This window comes from Rhinichthys klamathensis, unplaced genomic scaffold (genome assembly GCF_029890125.1).
Source record: "Rhinichthys klamathensis goyatoka isolate OS25496 unplaced genomic scaffold, OSU_Roscu_1.1 h1tg000168l_1, whole genome shotgun sequence".
In the NCBI taxonomy this organism is placed as follows: domain Eukaryota; kingdom Metazoa; phylum Chordata; class Actinopteri; order Cypriniformes; family Leuciscidae; genus Rhinichthys; species Rhinichthys klamathensis.
The window spans coordinates 661730-680220 of NW_026606699.1; the positions used below are offsets into that span (position 1 = coordinate 661730).

An 18491-nucleotide genomic window follows, 5' to 3' on the forward strand; every position below is an offset into this window, starting at 1 on the left:
ACACCGGAGACCCGCTCAGAGCGGGGTGAGAAGGACCCGGGTGAAGGGGTTACACATATACAATTTCAAGCCGTTTGTCATCTCAACCTGGCAACCTATAACCCAGTTGCGCAGTCGCGGAAAGCTTAACCCAAAAGCGAGCACCACAACCCAGTACTGCAACAAGCATAAGTATAATAAATGAAACCCGGCGCGTAGCCTATAGCTTAGGTCCGACGCAGAAGTAAATCAGCCATAACGGTCATACACGTCCGTCTAACGCGTGTTTACATAGAAAAAAATGTGACCGATCACGGAAACTAGGGACACAAGTCGGTTCTTCGGCATTTTGAGTTATTCATAGATTCTGAAAGTGTAGTCTCCAAGCTTTCCAACGATGTGTAACACGTGGAAATCTGATAATATTTGGAGAAGTTGTGGCCATTTGAAGGTAGGAACTCAAAAAAGGTAAAATGGGAGAAAACGGCCTCAAAAGATTGTGCATTCTCACCTCTCTCTCCTGCTGGGAGTGACAATAGGGCTCATTTACATCTCATTTAGATAAGCCATACCCCCTGTAAAGCTCCCCCTGTGCTTTACAGCTTTTTTTTCTTTCCTGAGCTAGCTAATAACAATAGGTAGGTATGGGAAGGTCTAAACAGACTAAACATGAGATAACATGTACGTGTTCTTAGAATTAAAACAAAACGACAAACTTTAATGCTTAATGCAAACTCACCCCCAGGACCGGCGAATGCACTTCTGCCGCTCTAGGCGAAAAACAATTGTGCTGCCCCTCTATTTGCAACGTTTACCAGCAACAACACACAAAGACCAATATGCCATATACATATAACGCAAAACCAGCAACAACACACAAAGACCAATAAGCCATAGGCCTACATATAACGCAAATAGTGCGCAACGCGCGTGTGCCCAAAATGTCAACAATATTAAAGTTTATGCAGGAGGTAAATGCCTGCTGGCATTTTTCTTTAAGCAGTCATGACAGGAATTTTCCAAATAATCATATTTCCTCCTCAGATTACTGTTGCAAATCTCTTTACACCACTTTCTTATGTGCGTATACACACACAAATGAAATGTCCGCAAGCACATTATATCATCAGCAGGTTCAGCATCTTAAATAACGACTAGAGAGCAAATGAAGCTTAACTTACGTTTCAGAAACGCGCACGGCAGGCCTTCATCGCAGCAAAGGTCTTAACTGCATCCTCTATTTCGATTCTCTGTGCCAGTTCATGTTCTATGGAGATTGTTGCCAGTCCATTAAGTCTGTTCCCTGTTCACAAAACGTTCCCCATTCAAAGCAATCGGGACATCACATATGAAACAGTTAGTCACCGCTGTCAGCGAGCCGAGCCGCCGTATTCAAGCACCGAGGGCGCGCGCGCCGCGCCCATACCTCCGGTTCAGTTTCCCGAGCCCACAAAGTGCGGCGAAAACATTTTCGGTGTAACTGCCACGCTTCAGCTCGTCTGCGACAATCTTTGCGGCGTCCATCTTCATTGAATTTTGATATCAGATAGAGCCGGCCAGAGCGCTGCATATTAAGTAGCCACGCTGTTGGGGGGCGGGGGCAAAAGCGCCGGCGGCTATTCAGTATGGAAATACACACAGACAATGACACGCCCCTACTGCATGCTAGAATCTCCGAAAAACAAGCCGATTTCAACCTCAAAATGTACGCTTTTAAATATACCAATACTGTTATCTCAAACATGTAGAGGCTTCTTCATGATCTCAACTAACAGATTCTGCAAAAAAGCGGAAATCACCAATTTTGGAAAAAAACGCTTCTTTCTCATTTTGCTCGCAAGTTGTGCTGCCGACTTGTGTCCCTGGTTTCCGTGACGGGTCACAAATGTAAAAGTAGCTCACTGGAATGGATAAACGCATTCTATGTGAACGGCCCCTAAGGCTGTGTTTTTTGTGATTCAGCACTAAAAATCATCATCCACTTTAAGTTGCATTGAATACAGTCTTGGAATGACATGAAAGAGTTTTCATTCTATTGTTTCTTCCCCGTTTGTTCTGCCATTATCAATTGTGACCTCAAACCCTGTTGCCTTTAAATGTGAATTTAAAAACTGACTTAACAGCAGGCTATACAAGCAGTGCTAAAGTGAATCTTAAGAGTTTTGCAATCTAAATCATGATGTTTTGACCTCCATAGAGCTTCTCGGAGTGTGATGACAGTTTTTACTCGGAGCCGGGTGACTCCGTGTCTGAATGCAAAGGTAAACACTAAACCAATCATACACACCAGCATGTAGATTACCAGGATGTTAATGTCAGTTTACAGACTTCAGCGAGTCTAACCTGGAGTGTTGTGACCTCTTGTGGAGGACGAGCAGAAGACGTGTGGGTAATACGTTCTGAGACTTGGCAACGACTTTAATACTAGAGTACTGTATTTAATTTTTTAATATATGATAAGTGCATTCGTCACATTGGAAATGAAAGGTCAAGCATATTTTTATTGTGAGTTTTGGCAAATGTATTAGATCATCCAGGCAGGGTTATCATTGTTGACTATAAAACTATTAAAAACATGAAATAAGGCTGAAATAAAATATAAATATTAGTCTATATAGTTAAAAACCTAAGCTTAGCGAAAATTTGAAATGTTGCCTCAGCAATAAACCTAATTAAGTTAAGGCACTAAATATATTAACTGAAAATAAATACAAACTATAACTAAAACTGAAATAAAAATAAATGAAACATAAATAGCAATTTATTATTTAAAAAAACAACAGAAAAATAATAAAATGATAAAAACACATTACAAAGTTATTAAAAAGTAAACTAAAATGAACATGAAAACTAAAAACATACGAATAAAGTTTAAAAATTATTATTAATATTTAAAATATTAATAAAACTAAAATAAATAAAATGCATAGTTTATAGTATGCATGCTATATATTGCAAAAAATTTAAAATATCAGTATGCAACTCTGAATATATCTAGTGGAGTTCAAATTGTAGGCGTTAGATTTGTCTAAATGTGCATGCATTATACTTTGCTTCTGTGCATGAACTGCTTCAGTGTTTCAACTCACGTTGTAATGCAACTGTGCTGTAGGGGAGTTTGAGATGGACGGCACAACTTACTCTTCTACCAGGAAACGGAGGGACTCGGAACCATCATACAGAACCATCAACGGGGTGGAGAAATAAGTCCGTCTCTAGAAGGCTTTGAGCGTTTTTCCTCAGACGGGAACGTTTGCACAGGTGTCACTCCTGTTAATGGAGGGAACATCAGATGACTGTGATTATGAATGGTGAGATTGTCTCAGGTTTAGTTCGAACATTTCAGATATCAGAGCGGTTTGCAACTCTTTGAATAGGCAATACTGTGTGTCCAGTGTTTAGATGGCGAGCTCACTTTACCTGTTGAACTAGAGACTGGTTAACACGTTAGATCCCGAGCAGTGCTGTGAATCACCGTGTTCTCCAGTAGCATGCGTGACTCGGAAGTGTTGTGACTTGTCACTGTATTTTATGTTATCAACTGTGTATTATATGCTAGCGATTTCAGATTGTTATTCATATCATAATGTGTCTACAAATGATGTCAGATCAAGTCAACACGAAATCAAAATTTATACTTTAAAACGCGTTCCTGGTCTTATTGTGCATGTTTCACTGGTGCATGTTTTTTTGTTTAATAAATAAAACATCATTAAAATGTAAATGTAAAGTTTGGGGATGGAAAGATTTTATGTTTTTGAAAGAAGTCTCTTCTGCTCACCAAGGCTGCATTTATTTGAATCAAAAATACAGTAAAAACAGTAATATTGTGAAATATTACTACCGTTTAAAATAAGTGTCTTCTAGTATATAGTCGAATGTAGTTTATTCCTGTGATCAAAGCTGAATTTTCAGCATCATCACTCCAGTCTTCATTGTCACATGATCATTCAGAAATCATTCTAATAGGATTATTTGCTGCTCAAGAAACATTTCTGATTATTATCAATGTTGAAAACCGTTGTGCTGCTTCATATTTTTGAACTTTGAACAGAAAGTTCAAAAGAACCACATTTATTTGAAATGTAAATATTTATAACATTATAAATGTCTTTACTGTCACTTTGATAAGTTTAATGCATCCTTGCTGAATAAAGTATTCATTTCTTTAAAACATCTTACAGACCCCAAACTTCTAAACAGTAGTGTGTGTCCGATTACAGTAGCAAAATGGTTGAAAGCATCATTTAATGTTGACTATCTAGGAAAGACTGACTGTTCCTGGCCAGTACTCTATCCAGACTGACTAAATCTGTTTATGATTGACATGAGTTGAATGTTTCTAGGTTAAGCTGCTTTAAAGGAATCAGATTGGAGATGAATGCAGGATCTCATAGACGCACAAGTGTTTTAACACTTTAAGTGGCTTCACTGATGTTTTACTGTGTGACGTTTGTTTTTGGTGTTTCTGCTTCTCCAGTGACCTTCTTCTACTGCTGCTGTCGTTTTTATGTTCTCACCTGAGAGGCGTTTTTGGTTTTGCATGTCTGTGAAAATTATCTATATCAGTTTCTATAGAAGCTTGTTTCCATGGAATACAAATAAAAAAGGTATTATGGCTTTTTCTAATTTTTCATCTCGCAATTCTGACTTTTTTTCTTAGTTCGGAGAAAAAAAAGTAGTGTGAGACAATTGCAAGAAAAAAGTCAGAATTGTGAGATAAACTTGCACTTGTGAGAAATAAAGAGATGAAGAATTCGCAGTTCTGACTTTCTCGCAATTGCTGGTTTATATCTCACATATATTTTTCCCTCAATTGTGAGTTTTTATAATTCGCAACTAAGTTTATATCACAATTTTGAGGAAAAAAAGTGAATTGCTAGATGAAAAATTCACAATTCTGACTTTTCTGAGGTGGCAATTTCTGAAATTTATTTTTTTATTATGCGTTTATTAGTCTATGAGTTTTTATAACTGTTTATAACTCGCAATTGAAGGTTTTTTTTTTAACATCACAATTCTGAGAACAAATATTCAGTTTATATTACGAAATTTTAAGTTTATCTCACATTTTTGAGAAAAAAGTTGAGATGAAAAACTCACAAATCTAACTTTTGTTGAATTCTGACTTTTTTCCCTCAGAATTGTGAGATTTTTTTTTTTAATTGTGAGATAAAAGGTCGCAATTACCTTTTTATTTTTTATTCCGTGTTTGTTTAAAATGATCCTGATCACCACACACCCTTAAACCAGTATTCAAGCCTTTTTAGACTGACTTTAACACTGATATCGTGTGCCTGCATGCATGTTTAACAACTATCACCTGTAACCTTTATTGCTTTGTGTGTGTGTGTGTGTGTGTGTGTGTGTTGTGTACAATAGTGTTTTTTCCTGATATGATAACTAGAGAGCGGTGTGGCCGATGTATGTGGTATCATTTAATATAATTTAAATGCAGTTATTGTAATATACACAGACTAAAATGTTTTGCACCCAATTTTTTCACTGTTTACTCTATTCAAAATAATATGCGTTGACTCATTTGAAACTCGCAGAAGAACTAACGTTTCTGTTAATCGCACGTTTATCAGCTATGCCGATAATCTAAAAATGTTGGTAGACTTATCGACCTGGTTGATATATATTCTTCCACTACTAGTGTTCATAATCCAACACCATGTCCTGTGTATTCATCGTGTTCAGACAACATATAGTTTTCTTCATCTCCGTATTAATGTCCTTCATGACAGTCTGTGGACAGGCGGAGCATCACATGACTCTACATATCCATTTGCCAAAACACTTGTTTTGTGTCCGTTTAGTCACTGCGAAACATTTAAATGCCTTTTTGTCATGCTTCTGATCTGTACATTTCACATAAATTGTAAACAAATCATTGTTTGTCTTTTCAGTAATATTAAATGACTAGTTTTTGGTGAAGAATGGCACAACGTGACTGAACTTTGCAGCTTCTCAATATATATGACGTTTGTTTGTTTGCTCAGAATTTACATGCAACTACTTGGGATGTAACTGAATTTTAAGATTAAATTTCATCTGTATCTCATGACTTTGTGTTTTCATAATTGTAAATTATTTTGGTTTTTGGCTTTTCTGCCTTTATTTCAGTGTGTCCTAAACAATACAATAAGTAATTTGTTTACTCTGAGCACAGCCAGTCAGATATGATATTTAGTATACAGTTGTTTGGATTGCATATATATATATATATAAACAGTAATATTTTAAACTAATTTATTCCTGTGATCAAAGCTGAATTTTCAGCATCATTACTCTTCAGTGTCACATGATCCTTCCGAAATCATTCTAATATGCTGATTCGCAGAGAGTTCATGCACTTTGGTGGAAATAACTGATGCACTTCACACACTGTATGACTGTTTTTGGTGCAGGAAAATGATCCGGCTTGACCTCAGCTGTGATCTGCATTGGTGGACGGTGAGCTCATTTAACCAACTCTATTAACTAATGGCTTCAGGTTTCAGACAGTGTACACGACGGCCAAAAATAGACAGCAAAGACACGTGTTGAGCTCTGTTTCAGACAGGCTGAACCTCGCAAAACCTGTCAGGAATATATTTCACAAATGAAGCCTATTTTAGGACCATGCATTGTCAGTTAAGAACATTTACCCCTTAAATTCTCACTTTTGTAATGAGAATCAGGAATAATAAAATTTTTAATTGCTGTTATATAATTTTAAAAAGTACAATTGTACCAGCAAGTATATATCCTGGTAGTTTTCCTTCTCACCACTCGGGGGCAGTACAGACCCTCAGCTCATGTTTATATAGTCACGTGATCATGTTTATCCATTGCTGGCTACTGTCGTAAAACCCTCTCTCATCCTTCTATTCTTCCTGCCAGTAATAAGGCCAGTGTTTATATAAAGCCCAGGATCATCAGCATGTCCGAGACAGCCGTCCAACCACATATAAGAGCGGAAGACATCCTAGCAGAGATTCGAGCAAACCTGCTGGAGTGCAAAGTGTGTTTTGAGAAGTTCTCCATTCAGAAACGAGACCACACGCCCCGAAATCTTCCCTGTGGCCACGTGCTGTGTCTCAAATGCATCTGTGCACTTTCCCACCCTGAAAACCAGAGGCTGGAGTGTCCTTTCTGTAGGAAACCGTGGGATGTGGGCAGCACCTCTGAATGCTATGCGCTCACCGATCTCCAGGAGCTTCTGCTGTCAGAAGCTTGTCCCCGGTTGTATGATCGAGTCATAGGATGGACCGAAAGCTTGGGATCTGGGACGCTGCATCTCCGTTCAGCTTTTGGAGGATGGGGAACAATTGTGAACCCTTCTGGGATGGTTGTTTCTGAGACATCTGGGCAGATTGTTTTGGTGCACGATGGTGAGAAAAGAGTTGCCGTTTTTGACGCTCAAGGAACTCGTTTGGATGGCTTCGGACGTTACGGACACAACCCGTCTGATTTATGTCACCCACTTGATGTTGCACTCACCAAATGTGGACATGTTTTGGTCACAGATGCTGGTGACCAATCAGTCAAAGTCTTCACTTCCAAAGGCCATCCGGTTGCAACCATCCGAGACTCTTTTAGGCTGCCATGGGGTGTTGATGTAGACGCCCGTGGATGTGTTTTTGTGACCGACGCTGAGATGGGAACACTTAGCCAAATCGTAATAGACTTTCCTCGTGGGGTAGTCCTAGTTAACAGAGTGGTTTTCAAAGAACTTGCATGTCCGCGTTCAGTAGCTTCTTGCAAAGCATCGGGAAACATCGCAGTTGTGGAACGTTTTCAGGCCGGATTCACGGCTTCATGTTTGAGAATATTCAATAGTGACTTTGTTCCTTTGACGCAGGTGGACAGTTTTGCTCTTAACTTGAAGAACTCTCTGAGATTGTCTATATCTTCAGTGGTTTTTGATATAAATGGAGATGTGATTGTAGGGGATTCTCAGAATGGGATGGTCTGGAGTTTGGGAAAGCCGCAGAAAACACCTGCACTGACTCCACTAGTGAGCGGACTGCTGCGTCCAGTGGCATTGGCTACGACTACAATGAATGTGCTTGTGGTTCTGGACGGAGGAGATCATGCAGTCAAGTTCTACGCTGCGGACAAAGATGACTTGTACTGTGAGAAATGAGAGGTGTAAATATACACAACTAGTGTGTTTCACATTAGAATCCATGTATGTTGTTTAGGTGGATTAAGTTGTGATAATGGGATTTGTGAGTTGATGCGTAAATGGTGATTTGTGGCATGGTGGCAAAAGCTCAAAGTTAATAAATGGAAAATTTCAAGCCAGACAGAGTTCCTGTTTATTGGTCAAGTAAGTTGTACTTGCAGGGAATTTGACTTGTAATGTCATCAATATTACACAAAATATACATGCATGAGTATGTGCTAGCTAGAGTGTACAAAATGCAATGCTTGTGCATATTGTATATGTATTGATTGCACTTAATTCAAGCTTGCTCCAGTGGGATTGTCCTTGATTTCCTCTTATTAATATACTGTAAGTCGTTTTGGATATTTAAGTGTATGCTAAATCATCAAATGCATACACAACTAGATTGTGCATTTGAAATCATCAAATGCATAATCACCTTATAAATTAAATCATTTGTATGTCAATCACACCTGATATTCTTTGCTGAAGAAATTCAGGCACTGGTTCCCATTATACAGTATATGAGTTGGCATTAATCATTCGATGCATTAATAATAACCAAATTGTCAACTGACGTAGCTGAAATGGATACAGCCTATGCTTTGATTTTTCCCTCATAACGCACAAATTATTATTTTTTTCATGGTGGTCCTGAAACCTAAAATGGGGGGAAAGGTTGGGAACCACTTGGCAGTCATTGGCACAAATTATGAGTTTTCACAGTTGGTTACAGTGCAACATTGAATAATTTTAAGTGAGTATACGCCCTGCGTAGCTATTACACTAAGTGCAAACCTATTTAAAATGGCATGCATTAAATTTAGTAAATTCTTAATTTTAAATCCACAGAGATTGAAACCACAGGGGAATCCCATAATCTACTCTGCTCCATTTCCCTTGATCCTACCAGACTGGGGTTGTTCGCCGTTATAAAGCACTTCTTACCGAAACTCACATCTCACTGAAAACGACCCGCACTTTCACTAGAGAAAATCAGATTAATGTGCTTTACTGTCATGACATAAACTGTGCATTAGTATCGCTAAGTGTTTGCGTTTTAGCTGCATAAAATGTGAAGTGCAAAATGAAGTATAAAAACTAACAAAAGTTCAAATATTCTCACAAAAAAATTAATTTGCTAGATATTTTATACAAGGATCATAGTACAGTGTAAAAAGTAATACCTTTGATCTGACCCTTAATTACTATAATTTCTGTAATCTGGTCATTCAGTCATTAAATAATATTTTTGAATAGAATGCAGATGTTTCTGCATGAACATTACTTTTTTTTTAAAAGAAAATTCAAGATAAACAAATAAAAGGATTAGCCTAAATTACAGAAGAAACGACTAGTATGATGAGTAATAAGCATAAGTTTATGGTTACACTTTATTTTAATGTGTCCCTGTTAGTTACAGTGTAATACATACCGAGAAATTAAAATAATTTATTACATGTATTTACTATTACTATAGAGTTCAGTTTAGGGTTAGTTGCATGTAATTATGCTTAATTTATAGTTAGGCCTACTATAGTAAATACATGTAGCGTGTAACAAGGGCACATTAAAATAATGAGTAACACTTTATTTTACAGTGTTACATATGTTACATGTACTTACCATAGTAGCATAACAACAACAGTAAATTATGCATAATTACATGCAACTAAACCAAACCCTAATCCTATGTAAGTACATGTAGTTAATTAATATTACTCAGTAACGTTACTTAAATGCATAATTGCACTGTAACGGGACACAATAAAATAAAGTGTAACCAAATAAAGCGTTACCAAAATTGTTGATAGAGACACAAGTCTCTTTCTCCTCCTCTTCTAGATTTTTTTTGTCGCTTTGTAGGAACTGCATCAGGTCGTTGTGGTTCATCTGTTCTTTTTTAACTAAGTCCATGCCGTTTCTTTCATGCATATTCATGCACACTGCACATTTGTGTGTGTTTTTGGGGTCAGTCAGCGGAAGATGGCGGTCTGGATGCTGCTGGCTGGCTGAGAGGAGCTGCTCTGCCCGCGGCGGAGGATCCTTATAACCACACACATTTAACCCGAATACAACACAACCACACCGTCTCATCTGGATTAATCTCGACTGCTTTTTCTGCTCGGGTATGCACTGTTGGAGTATTTCACCAGGATACAAGCACCTCAGACGTTTCTGTGGGAGACTTTGCGGGGAGTTGCGTGTTATTATTCGGCTAGCTGTACACAGCAGCTAGCGGCTTTCTCCTCCGCTTTAAAGCCTTTAAAATTGTGCAAAAATGTCTGATACGAAGGTAAAAGTGGCGGTTCGAGTTCGACCAATGAACCGGAGAGGTAAGAGACATTTTAAAGTGGAACTGAGCGTTAATATTTAAAGATTAAATCAGTTTTCAGATGGAATAAGTTGCTATACAGTTCAGGTTAGGTTGTTATGAATTCTGTATTTAAATATGTTCTAGACATTTCACTCGCTTTTTGTAGTATTTAACACGAATATCCCACGTATAAGCACTTTAAGGCAAGTTTTAACAACTTTTGGCTTGCAGAGATTGAGCTCAACACAAAATGTGTGGTTGAGATGGAGGAAAACCAGACTATTCTGCACCCACCGCCCTCCAATACAAAAGGAGAAAACAGGTACAGTCAAATCATTTCATGGTCATGCACTTTTATTCATGGGACATGTTTGAGCCATGTTTCTCCTCATTATAGGTGAAAGCTGTCAGTTTGATCCCCCCCACCCCTTCACAATTTGGCTCCATGTGTTTTTGGTGAGATTTGATCAGGGCAGGAGGGTCTCTTTTCTGCCAGGAAGAGTTTTATGGCCCGAGTGGTCAAATGCATGCACACAGAGAGGATGATTTAAATCTGTTTACGTCTTCTGCATTTGTGTTCATGTGAGAGCAGGAGAAGTGAGTGCAGGGCCCGTTCTGGGCGTGCTCGCGGTGGGGAAACTTCTGCGCTGCTGTGAAATTCCTGGACAGGCCTCATGTTCAGCAGTACTGAAGTTTGAGATGCCGTACAGTAGATGTCTTCACAGCATGCCATTGCATTTGTGCTCGAACAGTAGGAGTTTTTCAGTGGCTGCTGCCATTACCGATACCTACAGAACAGGATTGCCAGAATAATATGATATTTTTTTTAAATATTAGTGGTATAAGAAATGTTTCTATTGTTATCCAAAGACTAGGCCACTGGTAAAGTTTACAGCTTATGGAAGGGAGAGCAGGACTTCTATAAATTGGTAAATCAGTCAATCAGTAATTATCATCCGGTATCAGGGACAAATGTTGTTTCATATGATTTGTAATGGCAGAACAAAGCAGGTGCTGAATAGAGTGTGTCTGTTTTCCCACAGCAGTCTCAAGGATTCAGTTTTGGTTTTATATCATTAGGAAAAACTAAAATGAATCCAAATAGTATAAAAGTATAAGTCTGCGGATGTATATAACCAGTCATTCTAGCCTTGAGCATGTCCCATGTCCCATTTTCTCTTTCTTGATTAAGAACATAGCACAACTTAAACGGTTTCAATCATTTGCTTTGTTCTGAGTCTTGTGGTTTAACTCTACATTATATAAACAATTCAAGTGGTGAATGAGAATATGATCGGTTTGTGAACTGCATTAAGATGATTAGTGAAATATGTTTAAAAAATGTTTCACTGGTGTGTTAGTTAGTTTCCTTTTAACACCTACAGACTTGTGACATACTAAAGCCATGATGAATGTTGGCTGTTACTGTATCAGGCCCACATTAAATCTGAGCAGAACGGAAACGCTTATACATGATTAAATTCTATTTAATAATTCGATTCCCTGCCCCTAGATTGTTTATGAAAGATTTCAGCTGATTTGATACATTCAAATATAGCAATATGAATGCAGTACTCTCAGCTTCGAAAAACATATTTTACTATTTTTGAGTCGAGCGTTTTTCAAATAATTAGCATAGAAAAATATTTAAAAAAGCAGATTCTATCTGAGCCTGGTTATTGAATCTTACAGCCTAATTTTAGTCACACTTAGTTGCGTAAACAATACTGAAACACTTATTTTATTGTAATTGCTCATTTAGTCAAATTGAGTGTCAGTTTTCAGTTCCTACAGTAAGAGATTGGCCGTTGCATTATTTCAAGGGCAACCTATCTGTGGATCACAAGCTATTGGATCTCATGATCTCCTGAACTGGGTTCAATAGTCTTCTCAGTTCACGTTGCCTCAAGGTTAGAGAATCTGCAAGAACAATAGCAGATGGTTTAATGTAGCCTGAACTGTGTGAACAGGCAGCGCTGCAGTCTAGCATGCATCACAGTCACACAGTCAGGCGAGTGTGCAGCTTCTGCTAGAGAAAGAACAGGTAAGCATCATCTCGTCTTACACTCAGGATGTGAAGTGGAAAACAATCAGGGCCTTGATGAAGCTTACTCAACTTCTAAGCTGGAAATAATAGCCAGAGGAAATGCTGAGGATCATTATGTTCAATTTCACGCAGTTTAAAAAAACAAGTGATGTTATTCCGAGTTGTGACAAAATATAAATATAAGACAAAAAAAATGATCCCAATCGAAAGTTAGTCAAAAAAGAAAATTCTGTCATCATCCATTCATTTTACTCCCAACTTTCTACGACTTACTTTATTGCATTTTTCCATGCAATGAAAGTGTTAGTCCAGTTATTCTTGGCCTTATTCATGCAGCGATTAACTCAAATGTGGGTAATTAAATATCCATGTTTGAGCTGGTAGTCCATTTATCAGCAGATTTGCTATTTGTAGTCAAGCATTAGGTGCACTGCTGCCATTAACTCATACTTAGCACAAATTTAGTGCTATCTGATATTCAGTTACCAGGAACGGAACGATTCAAAGCAATTATGCAAATTCCTTGCATTAACATTTTGAGTTTTACAAGTTGAATGTTCAAAGTTCACATGTAACGACTCCGGGCCCGAGTCGCATTTCTGACTTTTTCCCCCTCAGAATTCTAAGTTTACATCTTGCAAAATTTGTGGGAAAAGTAGAATTGCAAGATGTAAACTCAGAATTGCGAGAGAAAAAAACAGTCAGGACTGCGAGATGTAAACTTCCAACTGCAAGAAAGAAAGTCCGAATTGTCGGATAAAAAGCTGCAATTACCTTTTTTATATTTTCATTCTGTGATGGAAATAAGCTTCCATTGGTCTCTGTACTGTACTTATTGTACATTTCTTGCATTTTTTTCTTCCATTTAAGTGGAGTAACAAAGCTTTTCTGAAATGCATCAGGAACGTTATACCTCCCAGACTCAGACTGTGATCACGTCAGTTTAAAAACCCCAGACGTTCCCCTGCGGCTGTAAGGGCACCTGTTCAGAGTTGATGCATGTCAGATTTTATGGTTTATATGTCAGCAGCACCAAAAAAACCTACAGCGCAGAGTTCTAGAAAGCCGATTAGACCTCGTGAGTTGTTAAGTGAAGTGCTGTGTGGGCTGAATTTGCATTGATACCTTCTAGTTTAGAGCAGTTTTGTCTTTACGTTTAAAGACGATGTCTCTTCAGTGCATTTAATGCTTAAAATACAACCCTTTTGACAAGTATAAAATCACTTTTTTCTTTTTAAAGCAAGCAAGATTTGCCGTGAACTTCTTTTTAGTTCAAATGAGTCTCACCAGGATTAATAGTCTTATGTCTTCTTTTAAGCTCTCACGGTACGTTTGCATTTAGCTCATTTCATAATTGGACCGAGACGTGACTTAAGGGCATTTTTTGGGAGTCAAGTTTCCATTCTTTGAGCTGCTTGAAGTTTGAAATATGAATCTGTGAAAGGAGAGATGATGACAGAGAGAAAAGGAACAGCACCTGAGGGTGTCGTGTTGGAAATCTTGGGAATACCGCACACGCAGTGCTCTTTTAGTAGACATCTTTCCTCTAACCTTTATTGACATGAGAGCTGGGAGAACTACTGTAGTAAGATTTCATTGGTGTGTTTTGTGTTGGTCTTTTCAGAGTTGACAAGGTGATATTTTTACACAAACAGACTACATTTTCATTTGGTGCCCCAAGTGGTGTAGAAATCCCACTTGATCTTTAAATTTCAGTTTGTTTATTTGTAAAATAGATTGACTTTGAGTAATGCAGTGGTTCGCGAATATAGTGGGATTAGGGATGTTCATTAAGTTTCCCAGATTTAGATTCCCACATCATCACATGAGCTTGCAGGGCTTCTGTGAACGGAGAAAAACAGAATAACATTTGATATATAAAAGTCCTATATGCAAAATATATTTTACTGAAATAATTAATTAATTAACTAACTGTTAGTTAATTATTTCAGTAAAATATATTTTGTATATAGGACTTTTATATATCAAATGTTATTCTGTTTTTCTCCGTTCACAGAAGCCCTGCAAGCTCATGTGACGATGTGGGAATCTAAATCTGGGAAACTTAATGAACATCCCTAATCCCACTATATTTGAGAACCACTGCATTACTCAAAGTCAATCTATAGTCAAACGAAAGAAAAAAACTATGCGACAAGTAGTATGCTGGGTATCGGTTCATTTTTGTGACGCACTCCACAAACAAGTTCATGGAAAGGAAACCAAGATGGCAGACGGCATTGTGCTTTTATTTTATATTTTGTATTTATTGTGAGTGTTCACAAATAAAAGTAAACACTTTATAGTTTCGAATGATGTCTTGCTCTTATCTGTATGACCATAAATGATGGAGTTCCAATTTTATGTCGATATTGGAACTCGAGAAGAACAAATCCTAGTTTACATATAATGGTTTAGCATCCAAATATGTAATGTAGCACATATGGAAACATTTGGATTTGTGTCGAATAAGAGGGGTAGGTTACGTGAGACCAACGGCGGTTTCTGTTTCACTTTAAATAAAAAATTTTTTTGGTTTGGTATTTATATACCGGTACTTGTGTTTTTCTTTCTTGTTCTGTTCTGAATACCGTTAAATTGGAAGGATTTGTGAGGGGAACTAAAATAGCCTAGCTGTGTTTATAGTGTTTGATTGTGAACATTTCGCTTTATTTACTGGTATTTTACATTATTTTTAACTTATGAAATGACACTAAAATTGCATTTTCAAGAGGAAAAACAAACGTGTATCATATAATTTTTTAACCATACAGCAAGCATTTTAAAATTTCTTGAAAAATTGCTTGTAAAGCGATTAACTGAGTATTAATCGGTCAAAATTCGTACTGTTGGTTAATGGTTAACCAGTTAATTATGAGCACCGCTAAGTGGGATGTGACTTAAAATGGGTTGCAGCAGGGAACAAACAATGATAAATGCAAATAAGCAAGTACTACTAACTACAGTATATAATCTTGAATAGTTAGGATAGCAAAAAGAGAGAAGAAAACACATTTTAAAGCTGACGTCAAAGTGCTGTTCAATTGTATGAGTGTCTCATCCTCAAAACTCATTAAAAATTAATCAAACAAAAAACGACCCAGGCTATTTAACACTCTAAAAAAAATCCTGGGTTGTTTCACCCCAACTTTGGGTCAAATACGGACAAACCCAGTCATTGGGTTAAATTTTTTAATTACATTTTTAACCCAACGTTTGGGTTTGTCCGTATTTGACCCAAATTGGGTTAAAACAACCCAGCATTTTTTAGAGTCGGTTCGCTTGGGGTTTAAAACACAATTAATATTCAGTAATATTATCAATTAACCAGCACTGAAACTGTCGGATGAGAACAAAACTTGAACTGAATTGAGCTGCATAATAACATCATCAAAACTTTGCAACATTTATACTGTTATTAAACTGAACTGAATTAACATTGAACAGAAGTGGACAGAATAATGACACTATTGTCTTCTGTAGTGCTACTTTTTAGCTGAAATCCAATGTTTCATAATGGATGAATTGATGGTTATTTTCCTGCTTTATTCTGTGAAGCTGCTTTGAAACAATCTGTATTGTATAAAGCATTAAAGGAATAAATGTGATTTGACTTGCAGTGAGGATAAACAAGGTCTGTTTTGACCACAATGTGTTTTGTGCGGTGAGTTATTGGCTTCTAAGAGCATAAAACCATTGAAATATAATTCAATTTTGATACATTGGGTTTGGCTGTCATAGGCTGCTGATGATCCCAGGGTGGAGGAAGCAGGCCAGTTTTCCCTCTCGGGTTTCCACATCTACTTCCTGTATGCCGTCTCTGCTTAGTTTAATGGGATGTTGATGAGCTGACAAGTGAGAGCGTGTCTTCATCTCATAATTGCTTCTTAAACTTGTATGGTGATAATTATTTTATCTTCTCTCTGGCATTCAATTACATGTCAATTCATTTCCTTTGCCCAAAGAAATGCTGACGGTATCTGAGCACTGCAGAGGATGATGGGAAAAATGGGCAAAGCATGTTTGCATTATCATATATGAAAATTATTACACATCATTGATACTTTTCAAACACCTGGTTTCTGGAGCGTAATACTAATAATAGTTATAAATATAAAAAAAATTAATTGGCAGTTATTCAAAGTGTGTATAAAATAAAATAAACATTATATTAAAAATACATAAAAAAATTAAGAAAATATTGGTATTGAAAATAATGTTCAGTTAGAAGCAGGGTAAAAATAAAATATAGCATAATATTAGATGAAAATTTTGAGTTGAAGCACTAAAATTACTAACTGCAACTAAACTAAAACTGAAACATTTAGTAAATATTCTACTAAAAATAATTAAACTATAATAATAACTAAAATAAAAACATACTTAAAATGAACTAAGATTACAATGGAAATATAAAAATAAAAGCTAATACAAAACATGAATAAAAGCTAATAGTATCCCACGGGTCCTTGAAATCCTTTAAAGTTTGTGAATATGAAAAAAAGATGTAAAGGCCCTGGAAAGTTTTTGAAAATAAACATGCATAGATACAGGTCCTTAAAGTGCTTGAATTTATTTTGTGCAAGAAGTTTTCTGTAAAATATTCCATGTTCCCTCCGGTCCGCTAATGTTATTTCGTCAACCCATCATGGCCTATGCATACTAGTTTGCTTGATTTACGTTAGTTACCCGCATTTACGTGTTACGTTAAGTGTTTCCCGCATGAGGTACTTTGTGTTGTACGTTGCCATGACGTTCATGCATGCCAAACTGTAACAATGTATCTTAGTAACAAGGTAACACGATGTAACCTTGCTCTCACGTGAAATGTGCCCCCCCCCCCCCCCCCCCCCCCCACACACACACACATTAAGTCCTTGAATTTGAGGGTATTGGACCTGGAAAGTCCTTGAAAGGTCCTTGAATTTGAAGTTAACCAAGGTGTGGGAACCCTGTAATAGTAAAATAACACTTGGTGGAAGAATACTTTAAATGTTGGCTTTTATTATATTGCTGTAATGTCTGTTTTATTAAACGCAACAAGCTGCTGCATTTCTGAAGTCTCTGTTTCCCTTTGCTTCATAAAAGAGATTCATTAATCAAAGGTGTCAAACAGTTCATAAACCAGTGTGTTTATCATTTAAACTCATCTGTGTGTGTTCATTTCTCTTGAAATGACAGTGCAGGCGTCAGTGGTCATCCTCTGGAATGCCTCTTTTGTCTCTGCATGTTTTCACAGTGTATTGTGTGCGAATAACCAGCCTTTCCGTTCGGCCACGTACACACTGCAGTTTTAGGAGTGAATCCACTAAAGTCTCGTTTCATGGGAATATGAATATTTAAAGGTGCCCTAGAATGTTTTTTTTAATTATTTTATAATGTTTCCTGGGTTACCCTTATAATGTTAGTATGTTTTTTAGATAAAAAATAATCATAATTTAGAAATAAAAATGGCATTTTTCCTAGCCTGCTTTTAGCCTCTGATTTGAACACTCTGTTTGAAGGGGCGTGTCTGCTGTGGGATTCAGTGCAACCGCGGCCACTGCTGTGATTGGCTGACATGCTTGCATATGAAATAGCAACGCATTACATGTGAAACTCTCTCCCGAATACTTTAACTACTGCTATTATACGTTTTTAATATAACAGCTATCGAGATTAACGAATCGTGAGATGTTTTTAAAGTATTTAGATCTATTCCCATCACATAAAATGTTGCCGTGATGAGCATTGAGCAGATGACAGTGTGTTGATCGCGAGAATGAAGATCTTATCATTGCAAAGCAGTTTCTACACTCTCTCTGCTTTCACCAATGCAAACACGATGATGTAAATACAGTAAGAGCTTCGTTGTGCAGTAACGTGCGTCATTGATTTCATAACGAGTTTGGCAAGTTTCCAGATAAACTCGCGCTGTGTGGAAAGATTGTTCTTTGATCGCTTTCTGTATATAATTTGTTCACAATTTAAATACGATTATTTTCATCCTA

General features: G+C 37.2%; 3 protein-coding genes across 8 annotated transcripts in view; all 3 read left to right on the top strand.

Annotated features, from left to right (window-relative positions):
- The window catches only part of ptdss1a (phosphatidylserine synthase 1a), a 76529-nt gene that overhangs the window by 14553 nt on the left and 43485 nt on the right, over positions 1–18491 (top strand). The window contains exons 12-13 of one of the 2 annotated variants that reach the window (XM_056259451.1): positions 2177–2240; positions 3092–3483. In XM_056259451.1, the coding sequence (XP_056115426.1) occupies positions 2177–2240; positions 3092–3186 (159 nt within the window). In that variant the 3' untranslated portion in view covers positions 3187–3483. Of the gene's footprint in view, positions 1–2176; positions 2241–3091; positions 3484–18491 lie in introns of those variants that run through there. The other variant, XM_056259452.1, reaches the window with a different exon arrangement.
- On the top strand, positions 6667–8207 carry LOC130091521 (E3 ubiquitin-protein ligase NHLRC1-like). The gene has a single exon (XM_056259453.1). It carries the CDS (start codon positions 6908–6910, stop codon positions 8111–8113), a length of 1206 nt encoding a protein of 401 aa, XP_056115428.1. The 5' UTR covers positions 6667–6907; the 3' UTR covers positions 8114–8207.
- kif13a (kinesin family member 13A) overlaps positions 10026–18491 on the top strand; it is a 76626-nt gene continuing 68160 nt past the window's right edge. For 3 of the 5 annotated variants that reach the window (XM_056259446.1, XM_056259447.1, XM_056259448.1), the window contains exons 1-2: positions 10026–10473; positions 10686–10776. In XM_056259446.1, coding sequence (XP_056115421.1) covers positions 10419–10473; positions 10686–10776 — 146 coding nt within the window. In that variant the 5' untranslated portion in view covers positions 10026–10418. The remainder of the gene's footprint in view (positions 10474–10685; positions 10777–18491) is intronic. The other 2 variants (XM_056259449.1, XM_056259450.1) reach the window with 1 other exon arrangement.